The 14,934-nt window shown below is 39.0% G+C and overlaps 1 protein-coding gene across 1 annotated transcript in view; it reads right to left on the bottom strand.

Annotated features, from left to right (window-relative positions):
• The window catches only part of kcnd3 (potassium voltage-gated channel, Shal-related subfamily, member 3), a gene marked incomplete at both ends in the record, with an annotated part of 107,055 nt that overhangs the window by 4,636 nt on the left and 87,485 nt on the right, over positions 1 to 14,934 (bottom strand). The window contains 2 exons of the mRNA XM_079239248.1: positions 1,276 to 1,377; positions 14,427 to 14,589. Of these exons, the coding sequence (XP_079095374.1) occupies positions 1,276 to 1,377; positions 14,427 to 14,589 (265 nt within the window). The remainder of the gene's footprint in view (positions 1 to 1,275; positions 1,378 to 14,426; positions 14,590 to 14,934) is intronic.

Genomic DNA, 14,934 nt, shown 5'->3' with positions numbered 1-14,934 from the left:
CTGCAGGTTTTACAGGTATCCCAGCTCCAACGCACTTGACTTAAACTAATGAGTCATTGTGCTGAACCTTATAGGCTGTTCAATATATTTAATGTAAGTCAGCCGTGTCGAAACATAAAACATAGAAAACCTGTGGGATAGCGGCCCTCGAGAACCGACTTTGGACACGCCTGATGTATACGATATCAGAGCTCATGGTTTCCCCTGATCAATAGTACAATAGTATAAATTCTATCCCATTCACCTGTTAGTTGTTTTCAAGTTGCAAGTGATGAGTGTATATTTTCTAAAATCATTTTATAAACTGCTGACTCTCAACATGAGCAGTCAGTCGCTGCAGGACTCCAACTCTGCTTGTTTTTGTTCAAGTAAAAAGTTAGCTTGAAAAGTGGTATAATCCCCATAGCCAGGAGTGATGCTTCCTCGCTCTAAATTATTTATGTAATAGAGTATCCACACTTAAATAAAAGTACATCTGTTAGCAAATTAAGTAGCCTACTGTAAACAAAAAGTCCATACAGTATATATTTTCTGACTGTAAAAAATGTTAATAAAGTAAAATTCCAGTTGGTAGATAACTTTAGAAACTTTCTGCTTCTCTTACTGTTATAAAATGACCCAAAATTCTTAGGAAAGCTTCATCAAAGGAGCTTTATCCATTGTTACTAACTGTGCTGTGTACATGACCACTTGCTCATAATCAATAAAATCCTGAAGGGGCATTAAAACTACAAATAACTACAATAAAACTCTGAAAAGTTTTTTTTTTTTTTTTCATCTTCAGGCATTGCTGTAAATTCCCTGCATTATTCAGTCATAGCTTGAATCTCAGTGTTGCCATTCTGAATGTGTCCTCCCCACTGCTGCTGAGGAGAGATAAAGCAATGGAGACACAGAAAAAGAGTGAGAATGTGGAGAAAGCTCTTGTTTTTGCGTTGTGTCAGCCCCTGGGCCACTATGGTGTTTGTGAACCACAACATTTTGGTGAGGCAGCAGCGAACATCCTTGAGTTGTGTTTACATTTCCTGCTGCCTTGCCTCGAGCCTGTTCCTCAGCTGGGGCTCAGAGATGCTCACATTAACTGTGCCGCTTACCAAGCGAGATCACAGTTAGCTGCTCTGATGGGATGCTGGGATAATTAATGGATGGACAAGTGAGGCATGTATGCAGTGGATCTGTCATATCAAAGGTCAGGCTTCTTGTCTTAATAGTTAAGAAATTGTACAAAAGTAAGTGTGCCGTGGGTATTCTGCAGGATAATAAAGCCATGCTTACTGTGAGTTCGAGAGCTTCGTTGAACAGGCCGTTGCGCTTGTTGTGGAGGAAGGCACTGGAGCTTCCGGTTTTGGATATTCGTATCCTGGCCAAGCGAGCTTTCTGCAAAAAGAAATAAAGCAAAGAAATCACCTGTTAGTGAGTGAGTACTGTATCCATATAATAGGATGATTAGAGCTCATCCTGGCACTGCACTGATTTGAGCTCCAGCATTCTTGATATTTTCGGTTGTGATCTTATGGATCATAACATGGACTACTAAAGCATTCACTCTGATCTCCTGTGATAAATTCACTCTGATCTCCAGATATACTTATGAATGATTTATGGAGACTGCACAATAACACATTCCTTGGGTTGAAAATCAGTTCGAGTGGCAGCTTAGAGTGGTGGCGCTAAGTGTCATTCTGTAACTTGTATAATTTAAAACACTGGATTTAATCTATTGGGGCCATGTTAGCTTTCTTCTTCTTCTTCTTTGTTGTTTTTTTTTCTTTAGAAAAATAAATCATATGGGTGTCCATTGCCATAGCTGCTCTCCTGCTTAACTCCACTGTGACAGTGTCGGCTTAAATGTATGATATACCGTCTGAACGGTATATCATGGCTAGTGCACTTTCTCCTCTCAGGTTGTCAAAGCTCTTGTTCAAAGCATTCAGCAACAGAGATGAGTTGCAAGAAAAGAAATGCATGGAAGAACTTAGGTTGAATTTAATATTCATGGTTGGCTTTAACATAGTGATGTGATCCTTTACTAGTTGAATGTTTTTTGCCAAACATACCGTGCCTTCCAAAGGTGCATGCATTTTATGAATACATGCTTGCAGGTGTATACAGGCTTTTGTAAAAAGCTGAACTCAATAAACGTTTCAGTTTACTTGCGTAGCTGCTTTCATAGGATAGTATAATCCAAGTCACTCTCTAAAAAGCCAGACATTTTTCTGTCAATGTTGAATTAGGTGTTAAGCTTGGTGCAACCTCCCAGTCTGTGTTTGGTTGCTTTCTCTTCTGCATTTTAAAGAGAATCATTGATCCATTGAAGAGAAACTGGTAGAGCTGTGTAAAAGATGAGGATAGAAACAGCATGTTTATAAAGGGGCTTCTGCACCACTGTGGGCTAATTGATGATATGGAGGTATGTTTGCTTATTTCCATGTATTTATGCATCCACCCCTGTCTTCATAGGCAAATTTACATACATATACATGCAAAACACAGTGCAAACCATACACTGTAAAGTGGAAGTATGAAATACCTGCATCAGTAAGAGTATGGTAATTAATGGTAATTCAAGCAACACCCCCCTCACTTGAGTTTCATTTAAAACATGGTAATGTTTGCTGACCTGCAAAATAGTTCATGCTCTGATTCTGGTAATTTGAAGTGAGGGAGGACAGATAAACAGGAATGCACTTATAGCAGCTCACTTGAAATGGTGCATACTGGAGTTGCCTATTCTCCAGTATCATTATCTCATCTCTACTGCTCTTCTTGAAAAGTCTCTCTCACTCTCTTTGAGCCCTCACAAATCATGTACATTTGTGCTGCAGCATTCAAGCAAGCCTTTGGGAAAGTTCTTCTTAATGCTTAACCAACAGGACTTTCCCCCTTGGCTCAATGCAAACATCATGTGACTTGCAAGGGTTGCCAGGCACTAAAAATGTAGTTAAGGCAATGCGAAGAACATTTCCTGGTAGTCCAAATCTTTCTTTTGCATTTTTCTGATAGATTTTCAGGGTGTCTGAGGTCCATGTGTGCACTGAGGCATAACTGCAACATGACATATTGAGCCTGAATTGTTGCTGAAGCATCAACAGCACAAAGGGCTTTTACCAACACTTATATATGTACAGAGTGTCAATCACTAGTTAAATGGACAAAAAATATCTTGTGAGCTGTGCACTGCAGCACAGGCGATCATACGGATCCCCCTCTTAAGACATAAAGATACTGGGGCTTAAACTGTCAAATAATTCTTCATGATGTATATTGTATCAAATCAAATAAAAAATAATGTATAAAGCACTTTGAAAAGTGTTTCACTTTATATTCCCTGAAGCACTATTTTATAAAAGATCATTTAATATGTATGTCCCTCATATAAAAGCAATAAATAACTCCTCATGGCAAAACCTTGATGCTTCTGACATGAAAAAAATATGACTGTACCTGGCTGTTTTCAAGTTCTGCATTGATGGGTAAGCAAAGTCAATATAAATTTTTTTTTCAAATATTTAATTAGAAAAATTTATCAGAAAATACACTAAATAAATACAATTTCTGTACTTGCTGAATCCAGGTCTGGTTGTGACGCAGGGCATACCTTGGAAGGTCACCAGTCCACCACAGGGCCAACACAGAAAAGAACAAGACAAAGAACCCCTGATGCTCACACCAATACCAAGGTTCTATTCAAAACCACTAATTAAACTAGTATATATATTAAGGACTGTGGGGGTGAAACCACAGTGTCCAGAGATAATTGATACATGAAGCACAAGAACACGCAACACAGAAAAGCTCCAGTCAAGGTATTAACCAAGAACTCTCCTGCTGTGAGGCAACAGTGCTAACTGCACCCCTAAGCAACGTATTTGTTCAATGGACATTCCAATATTTTATAACCCCTTATTTAAACCACCTGTGGACCTGGATGGGGTATTTGTGAGCTGGAGACAAAAATATTCTCATATTTCTTATCGATTTGCATCATTATTGCATGCTATGTTTACATAAATTCAGCTTGGCATACTCTAAAGACCTGTTTGCCGTGTCATTTGATGAGTAGATCCTTGTGTTTCTTGGAAATGTAGCTGCAAAAAAGCTTCTCTTTCACTGACCTAAATGTTAAGAGTTCCACCCAGCTCTGCACATCAGCTTGAGGCGATGCTATTACACAAATGGAGAAATAGCATCTATACAAATGTGACACACAAAAGAACCAGGGAGTGTAGCGCCCTCATGAAGACCTTAACCTGCTTCATTACTTACATACAAAGGGTATGGATCCTAAATTCATACTTTAATCCGCGCAGTTTGTGCTCAGTCTCAAAATAATTTCATTGTCGTGTAAAAACTGCAGATTTGTCTTTAATTCCTGTTAAAGTGGAACTATTTTGTGCATTTCAGGCTAATTTATTTTTATTTCTGAGACCAGAAGGGCTGGGATTGATCGAGTTATTGTCACAAATCGCTTTATTTACTTCAGACCGACCTTCTCCGTAGGCTGTCAGATCAGCCTGTGGGCAAAATGAGTGGATTGAGACTCTTCCGCATTAAGCCCCGCCTCCCGCCACCGCGCTACATCGGGAGCGCGCACCGCAACTGCTTTCGCCGTCATTGTAACATCTCATAAACAGAAGGATTAGGCTCATATGAACTCAATAAAAAAAACAAAATACTATGTCAACACATAGCATACAGCCCTACATGTTGGAACCTGAATCAGACCCTGAAAACGAAGTGGAAAACAGCAACCCACAGCAACGAATGCAGCAGGATGTCTCTCTTTGGTAAAGCCATCGTTGGAAATAACTTTATCTCACGTTTTCCACCCGCCTGATGTATTTGCACATGCCCTTGTTAACCAGTTGAAGGTAACCAATCACCAAACCTTATCCCCCGGGACGTCACAAGGATTTCCAAGTAGAAAAAACTCTCTAAAACGATGCGTTTTTCGTTGCCATGGAAACCGAACGGAGAGCGTACTGGAACTCAAACTCAAACTCAAACATGCGTTTAGGTGATAAAAAACAGTGCCGTTCACATGTCTGATGAGGATTCAACACTGTAACACTGTAGAAAGCTCAGAAAACTCCAAATACCATAATAGCAACCCTTTAAGCAGTCTGCCAGCATTCTTTAGTCTATATCCTTGAAACTTTACCAACAAATTACATTTACTTAGCTGATGCTTTAACCAAAGTGAGAAACACTGGGGGAAATGTGTGGTTCAGTATCTTGCTGAACATCACATAAACACTACACAATAACCAACCATTCTATAAATGAAAGACAACCAATATACTTCATGAACTGCAGTCACTCTGGGCTGTGCAGTGTCTTGAAGCACTGAAATTTTACAACTGAATCCGATTTTTTTCCTCACTAAAAGGTTATTTTACATCACAAATTCACGAAAACCTGCTTTCTAAATCTGCATAGGGCAGCTGGCAATGTTTAAACTTTTCATGGAAACTTTGTCAATATAGCTCAAAATGCTTCAGGATGCTGTCAAAAATAATTCAGGATGAAGGTGTATCCTTTTTTTTGTTAATTAATGTAAGACAGAATGTTTTTGGGAGAAAATTAGAAATGTCCTTTTCTTCTTGCCTTTTGCCTGGAGGGTCATGCCAGTGTCTGTGTTTAATTGGTGTCAGCTGGTGGGCTGTGCACCAGCTGGGGACCAAGTAAACAACCTTGCATTACAGTTTAAAAGCAATGGACAAAGTGTGTGTTGCTGTATTGATAACAGTGGTACTTAAGAGTAAGAACAGCGTCAGCTTAAAAACAAACCAGTTATACTTACATGCTGTTGTCTGTGCTGCGGTTGCCCAGCTAATTAGCCTGAATACTGACCTCAGCAGCCAGTTTTTCCTCTATGAATGGTTGTTTGGTGCAATATTTAACAAGGCTAGGCTTAGCATGAGACTCATCTCTGCAGACATTTTTTACTGATAGTGCAGGAAGTTCCAAGAAAGACTACATTCATCTCTCTAACGCAAGCTTTATGATATGTGTGCCAGATAAAAATGCACTTCAATTACAGTTTATTTTGAAAAGCAAGCAAGCAAGCAAGTTTGAAAAAAAAGCAGTAGCTAAATAAATAAATAGTTAACTAAAAATACTTTAACAACTGCCAGCCAATTACAACAGTGATGCTCGGTATAACTGAGCGAAACAGTCTAGATGTTTCCACACACCCAGCAGACTATTACATGATCCAAACAAATGTTTTATTTTTTATTCCCCCTTTTCCTGCCATGGAGCTGCAATTCAGGATCAATCAGTGTTTAAAGCTTATAGTTACAGGATGCAAGCCAGCACAAATGCTTCATTTTAACAGAATTTGCTGCCAGATGAGCGATCTAACCTGGCATGTCCTCAAATGATAAAAAAAGGCTACAGATTCACTTAACTCTGGTGCCATATTCCTCTGAGCACAGCCAGGAAGTTTTGTTAGAAGTTCATGTTTTAGTTGAAGTAAAAGTTAAAAAATTCATGGCACCTTGTGAATTACAGCAGTGCAAGGCTGCCTGCATGGAAGCTGGCTGAATGAAAAGTAGAGCAATCAAGCTATGAGACCAGATTAGGTTCTGCCTCAGGCCTGCCTTGAAAGCATACAAGTGAAAGAAGAGACCATCTGATGAGGAAGCACACCCCCTACACCCACACAGAAATAACCATGGATGAGACTTATTTTGTTTGGCACCTGCCACTCATCTTAAGAGTTGCTTTTATACAGGCTGACAGTTCCGCCACAAGGAAATAAGTCAGATACTTCCTTTAAGGTATGTTGCGGTATGATAACACAAACATAAAGGCTTGAGAAAAAAGTTAAATAATAAATAAAAAAAAATGGACACAAACAACATAAGAGCCAGAGGGAAAATACAGGAGAAACTTGGGAAAAGGCACTGTTAGAAAATCCATCTGGGGGAAGGCAGGAAACTCTGGACAATAGGAAAATTGATTTAGAGGAAATAAAGTCCTCTGACACCCTTGGCCAGCAGATATCTGTAGTAAAGACAGCTTAACCTCAGACTAACACCACTCAAGAGATAAACAGCCTTTTCTAAGCCTGGATTACCTGCTCTTTATAGATGAAAGCACACCTTTCTCTGCTAGTTACTGTGATCCTGAGATTTTATTTATTAAGTTGTATCTCTTGACCACATCCCCAACGAAGCGTCCTATCAACATCCCTCTGTCCTTTTTTTGGTCTATCTTCTTGGAACTCACAGACAACTTTATTGATTGTCTGGAAAAGAAAAGCGCTATCAGCCAGAGGTCATCTCCACTTTTCCTTCAACCCTCTGAGAGTTGGGAGTAACTACAGTCACAGCATTTAGAGGATGGTGAGAGAGCAAGGGGGGAGGACTTGTTTTTGTTTTTCTGCTATGTCAGCTTCAAGCCAAAGTAATGCATAACTGAAAATTTTGTGCATTCAATATGTTTGGAAATGATTAGTGGTGACACATATTTCCAGTCAAACTGAGAAAAAAGATGGAGCAGAAAAAAACAGATGTTGGCTCAAATTTTCACAGATGCAACAACTCAAATAGTGTGTAATATAAAATATACTGTGGTTCTCTAGATTACATTCTTTCTAAATTGTTAAAGAAAACTTCAACAAGTGTTTAATTCATAATTTCTAGTGCTAATATTTTTCATTAAGGAATATGGTGGTGGATAGAGTATCAAATCACTGAACAAATCTATGGATTTTAAATATTGATTTAATAAAGTTGTTGCTAAAATTGTTCAGTTGTGCCAGATTGATATATGCTTTGGAACAAAAATGTTCTTACAGAAGTCACAAACTCTAAAAGGATTTTATTGATGTGAGATAAATGACACATATGTACATGTTTGAGTCTTTCAAAATATCAAATCATGATTAACTACATGACTTTCCTGAGTTAACTCCAGAGTAATCACAGATTAATCACAGATGTGTTACTAAATGTACCATTACCTGTTATGGTACATTTATTATGTTTGTAAGTCAGTAAGCATTCTTTTTTGTAACAAATTTCACCCATTTCACTGTTGTTACATTATTATTAACTTCTTCTTTTTAACATCTTGAACCATTTGCGAAAAAGTATTTATTCTATATATATTCTTTTCTAAAACAAACAGAAAAACGCAGAGAAACAGTTTTCTCTGGACTTGTGAGTTAAAGGGTTAATGGCTTTGCATTAATCCTTGTACATAGAATAATGCAGTATTATTTGAAAAGCCAGAGATCCAGGTGAGAACCATAGTTTTTAAATGTAAAAAGTTTACCTCCTGCTCTTCTCTTTTTTATTCAGCCACAATCACTTATTCTTTGTGATTCTCCATTAAAAATTTTACTTTTCAAGTATATCGGTTTTACCTCAAAATCTCATTGACTTTATGCAAAAAATCTCTGTAGTGCAATTTACATTGCTTCAGATCACTTAACAAATAGCAACAAAGACAGACTAAAAGTTATTGATCCATCTCTCAAGAAACAAAAGCTTTCACAGCACAATGCAGAGAAGCAGAGGAGAGAATGTGTGTCTGTCTTTGCTGTGTTCTCCCTCTTGTCACACACAGCAACTGGTGGCAACCTCATGTATCTTTCCTTTGTGTGGTGAGATAGATCAGGGGTTGTCTCTCCACCACCACCCAGATGGATGGCTAATTGTAATGGGAGCCCAGCACACAGCTAACAATTAGACTTGAATGAAGATGGATGTAAATGGGGAGGGGGGGAGAAAAAGAAGGAGATGGGAGGGAGAAGGAGGCAGCTGCAAAATGCTGAGGGACTATTGCTGTGCTTTGTCTACTCAACAATTCCTCCTCCCTTTTACCCCATCTGCTCTCTTCTTGTCATTTTAGCAAATCTAAAATGGCTCTCCTATTATACTCTCAGTAAAAACATAGCCTTATTCTAAGAAATGACCTGAAGAAAAATGGATTTTTCTCTGAAACATAACCACTTCCTGGCAGTAAATGCTAAGCAAATGACGTTTTGCTAAGGTAAATGACCAGTGACACTTGCAAATGTTTGGTTTAATGACAGAAAAGTTCATATGTCATTTAGGTTATTGAGCATTAAAGAACACTACATGTTCTGCAGACGGTAGTAATGGGGTGTTGAAGAATATGGCGTGCCTGAGTAATTCATAGTTCTGCAGCACCATTAAAAATCACAGCTGTCATTAGGAGTGAAAGAGCAGACCATGCAATGATAATGACTCTATCATACGCTGAGGTTACCATCTTATCTAGCAGAATACAGTTTTACACATTAAAGTGATGTAACATTTAATGAGCCAAATGTGTTAAAAAGGTCAGAACAATCCATCTCAGTTGCTTCAGAATTAAGAATCAAGAACACAGATGATGATAGGATCCAATGAAAATATCAGCAGGTTTATGTTTATCAGGTTACATTTAATTTTTGAGCTTTATCATGCTCATCGGCGCTGAACACACAGTAAAACCGGGTTAATATCTTTTGAAAAAAAAAATTCTAACACACTGAACTATGTGAAACTACATTTAGTTTTGCAGTGTGTTTTGTCATAACATGAAAAGCAGGGCAGTATGGCAAATTTAGAACATGATTATCATACCACTTAACCAGTATGAGTATCATAAATATTGAGATCTGTAATCACAAATATAGCCATCATGAAGGCAGAGGTTTAAGGACATACCCTATATACTGTATTTTATTATTGACAATAATTATATATGAAAAGGACATAGTATTTGAACTGTGCTAATAATGCACTGTTGACAAAGCAATGATTTGCGTTCATTTGATACAGTCAAAATATTATTGTTGCATACTAGAGCTTTTGTTCTGCAATTAAGTGCCAGTCACAATAACACACTCTCTTTGAGTATTATATTGGATACAGGGAAGCAGTTAAGGATTTACAACAAAAACACTTTTATGGATTTAAAAAAATTTATTGATGTAAATGAAAAAAAAATTTAGATCTAAAATGAAAACATTTCCTTCACATCTTCCACCAAGGGGTAATATGAAAAACAGGACACACTCCATTGGTCTCAGGAACACAGCGTAAATATTAAGCAGCACTTAATTCTGCTGGATAATTAAAGCTTAAGGTGGCACAGATTGCATCTCCTAAACACTCTATAGTATCACATTTGCAAATGCATCATCATCCATGGCACTTACACCTTGATTTGCCATCGTAATAACTCTCTTGAGGATCAAGGCATCCAGGAGGGATATTACCATGACAGAAATGATAAGGCGTTTTAGTCATGCTGTTGCGAGTGGCAGAAAAGCAATCCATTGGATATACTGGTGCTTCAGGCAAATCACTGACCTCACCTCAGGCAAGCCAAAGACACATTCAGCTGCTTGATGAGAGTCATTTAGTGCAGGTTAATGAGAACAGCTCTGTCATGCTACACTGGTCCATTGGTGGGTACTTCTGAAGGTGTGGTACAGAGTCGTGTTAGAGACACTGCACCACACTGCATCTCAGATAAGACATGTTAGCATGAGACAGTTCAAGGTCAAGACTGAGCTGACAGGAAGCATGGTAGGGTCAAACACAAGCACAGATGCGAACAGGGATTCTGACTCAACAAATATACATACACACAACAGGCAGACAGACATACACCTTCCTTTCAAACAACACCTCATCTGGGTGATAGCTATTTAAGGAAAGAGCACAGCATTAGGACACACTTTGCCTCCAGCTTTTTTCCCCTCTCTTAGCTCTCTCCTTCCTCCTCTGCTCTCTCTTTCCCCCTGGCCTTTTTCGTCACCACGTTTTAAATTCTCTTTTACTTCCACCTACACCTCTCATCTGATTTGAACTTGTTTTCCATCAAGACAATTCCTCCAACTTTCCAACCCTCCTTCGGATCCCTCAGTCTGTGCTCCTCCCGGCACAGTTGGCAGTTTTACAAAAGAGTCTTGCTCGGCAGACAAGGTTACGGTTAGTTAAGACTGGGCAGCATTCAGGCCACAGTTGTAAGACTTTAAACAGATTTAAACTGCAACCAGAGAATGTGCTCCAAGATGGATGGCATTAATCACAGCGAGGGAGAGACAGAAAGCAAAGTGGGGAGGGGTTCTGTGGTAAATGGGTGGAGGCAGAGCAGCAGAGATGAGAAAAGAGGTGAAAGAAATAAGCCGAAGGAGTGAAAAAAGCCTTGGTAGAGGAGGTGTGAATGACAGTGATGAGAGAGAGGAATGGACTCTGAAAATATGTGTCAGTGTGTGCATGTCCACTAGCTCCAAGCAAACACTATCTATCTCAAGAGAACAAAAACTGTCAGGCTTGCCCTCAAACTATGATTACCGGCCCAGTTTTGTACGTGAGCCAGCTGATGCTGCTACCCAGTTGGCTCACGGACACAGTGCAAAACGATTTTAATAAAGGCTCAAAGGTTGGGCTATTTACCCGGTGGAAGGTGGAACTACAAATCTCACACTGTTTAAACTAAAGTTTATTCAAACCCATTAAAAATATGCACTTATATTTTCATTCCTGATAAAATCTCCCAAGTATAGATTAACAAGAAAACAATGTGAGGATGGGAAATTGCTGATATTTACTTCTTTGACAGGCTATTAGAGGTTTTAGGTTTGTTCTTTGTGGATAAGAATAGAGTAAATAAAACATTTAGTTTGTGGATTTAAAGCGTTTTTCTTAAGCATACAAAAAAATTTGTGAAGTGAAGGTCGTTGTCTATAGGGCAGAACAAAAGCTCATTACTTTAGCTTAAAAGGTTCTGATAGAGTTCAAAATCTTACTTTTTATTTTAAGCCCCCCCCCCCCAGTAATAATATTGACAACCCAAATACACAGAACTGCTAATCTGTCTCTGGAAATGTATTTCCGAGTGGTTTTATCAGATTTGACTGAAAGGAATCACAGAACCCACTGACTGTCAAATTTTGTTCAAATGTTTAAATCTGCTGTAAGTTTGTGATTATTTGTAAAGTGTATCTACTGGCTTCATTAGTATAAATAAATCCCCTTCCAACGCATTGGGCTTTAGGTTGTCAGGTAAAAAAATCCTCTTGGCTAATGTTGATCCTTTCCATTTGACGATCATCAAATAATAAATGTAGATAATCCATATATAAATAATCATGAGGCTTAATTTTCACGTCAATTTGTGCTCCAACCTTATGATTTCATAAATATTAGTTCTGTGAAGTAGCAAAAACAAGGGCACACGGACATATGAGTTTTCCCAACAGTGTTTTTGGACTCTACCTTAGCTGGATTAACACTGAAGGGGTGTACAGGGTTGACATAGTTGACACTGCTGAAATGGGCTCTTAACTTGTCATTATTATGCTTGAGTGAAAGAGCACACTTCACCTGCATTAGCTATGCAAGCCCTATCGTACCAGATGATGTAGGAGTATAACTCTGGCTTTAGAGATGGTGTGATACATGGAGCATGTGTTGGAACTTCTTTGCTTTGAAAGAAGTCAGTTGAGGTGGTTTGGGCATTTTATTTGTTTCCTCCAACACACCATCCATTGGAAGTGTTCAGAGTAAACCCATTTCAGAGCTGGCTCTGAGGTAGACTCAGAACTTGATAGATGGATCAGCTTATGAAGCATCGGAATGCCTAAGAAAGCCTTAGGATGAGCAGGAAAACATTGCTGGGGAGAGAGACGTATAGAGTAGCTGGGTGACACAATTTTTTTTATATTTTATGTGACAACCTGAGTGTTGAAACTCATCTGAGGTTTTGTAATCTATTATTCTCTTTGTCGATAGTTGAAGCAATGACTTTATATGCATAAAAAATGTAGATCAGCCATCAATGTTTGGCAAAGCTTAATGATGGATACAAAATTCATTCCCACTTCTGCATGTGCATGACACCTGGTTAAGTGCTGTTACTCAGAAACAAAGAGCTATAAAATATATCACAGCACCATGGTACTAATGTTCTATTTCTGAGCTGGTCAAAAAAAGATATAACACAGTAATTCCAACTCCTCAGTAAAGCTATCTGGAGTGGCATTCATAAGAATAATAATAAAAAAAAAATCCCACAGTCACTTCTGAGACTGGTTTAATTGAGAAGAGTGAAGAGACACCATACTGTGTGGGAGTTTGGTGGTTTTTACTTGGCAGCCATCAACTCATGAGGCTAGCCAAGCAAGGGCATTATCCCTAATACAATACACACACAGTGTGCTAGTAGGTACAAAGGGTGAGGAAGGCACCTAGCAGAACTTCAACTCAAAAATATAGAGCCAGAAACTCAGTATGTTATAAACAAAGTGAGTTTTACAAAGTCATGAACATTACAGTCACGTTTCTTTGCACTGCTTCACTTTGAAGCACAATGGCTGTCCTGAGGGAAAGTTTTACAGAGGATGTTCAAACTATGCAGCGAGACCTCTCAGGCTGTTGAAATAAGCCCATCTGGCAGACATATTCAACTATCTGAGGTAGTTTCAGATCAACCCTGAAAGTCAGGCTACCAGCATTTATCTAAAAAAAAAAAAAGGATCAGGGGGTAGCAGGCATGTCTCTCCCAGCTAATGGATTTCTTCATCATCAACCTGTCTGTGGATGGAGAGAAAGAAGTCAACGCCTCTGAGCACAATGAAGAGAACCAGCGCTTCAGCTTATATTTCTCTGAACAGAACAAAGGCACTTGGGACTCTGGGACTGTGTGAGTGATCCCCTTTCCTCAGCTGCAGCAGCTTCAAGTGGCCTTACTGATAAGGTGGAGTAGCAGCTGTCCTGTGGGTGGGTGTAAGTGAGATTCCAGCAGGTGTCTTACAAAGAATATGGATTCTTTCTGTAACATGAGTATCCCTGTGAAAATCATCTGTGTGAGTGAAACTTCAACATACAAAACTACAGAGATGAAGCACAGGGTGCATTTGCATGTATACCTCTGACATTATTGTGAAATTACAAAATGTTGAAATTACAGAATAATAAAATGAAAACAGTGACATAAATATGTTAATATAGAAGATATTTCAGCTTCACAGTATGCTCCTTCTGAGTTATGTTATTTCCTCTAGAGGTCATTGGCTTGAAAAAGCTTGAGATCATCTACTTTAACTACACTGAAAAACTTCAACACAAACATACATATATTTTACAGGTCAGTACACCTCTGAAACAGTTTCAGTACAAAGTAGAAAAAGAAATGTAAGGTCTTACTGTGCAGCTTAATGGAGATGGTATGTTTAAGGTGGTGATACTGAAAATGGTGGTTACTAGAGGTTAATAGTTAATGTGACCATTAGGCTGCACATTTTACAAACATTAATCTCAGGGAAGACCTGAACCCTGTGGAGTTCCTTTCTTTCTGGGGTAGAGACTTCACAGCTCCCCTCTGGGCTGCAAATCTGTAGGTCCAACCCTCTAAGGCCCATCTGAGGGAAATAAAAATGTGTTTACCTGTACTTTCTGTGCCCGTCGCTTGTCTGCTCTCTGGTTCTGGTGATAAATGCGACTAAAGTTGGACACGATGACAGGGACAGGAAGGGCAATTACCAACACCCCACTCAGAGAGCAGATTGAGCCAAAGATCTTCCCTGCAATGGTTTTAGGAACCATGTCTCCGTACCTGTAGAGGACGAGAAGGAGAGTAGATTTAGCAAAGCCTTAGGCTCTGTCCTTCAGCATTACTGGTTTCAATTTGCTGCACATTCACACTTTCATTTTCATTTTTAGACTTCCCTATGCAGCACGTATACCCAGTAGAAAAATATCTAACCTACTGTAACCTCCTCCGCACCAGAAGAGGAAAATGGGGAGACTCCAAGCAAGCCTCCTCTGTAACCAAATGACACAGTTATGTCCACTGACTCGCTCACTCAGAGCAGATACTATTAACCTTTACAGAGGAGAACGAGGAGGACACTGAATGCCAGGGACATTTCCCAAAAGTCATTTATCCCAATTATGTTTG

This window comes from Telmatherina bonti, assembly GCF_933228915.1.
Source record: "Telmatherina bonti genome assembly, chromosome: 4".
Taxonomy (NCBI): Eukaryota; Metazoa; Chordata; class Actinopteri; order Atheriniformes; family Telmatherinidae; genus Telmatherina; species Telmatherina bonti.
The sequence above is the reverse complement of the archived record's forward strand: the minus strand, read 5'-3'. Positions and strand labels throughout refer to the sequence as shown.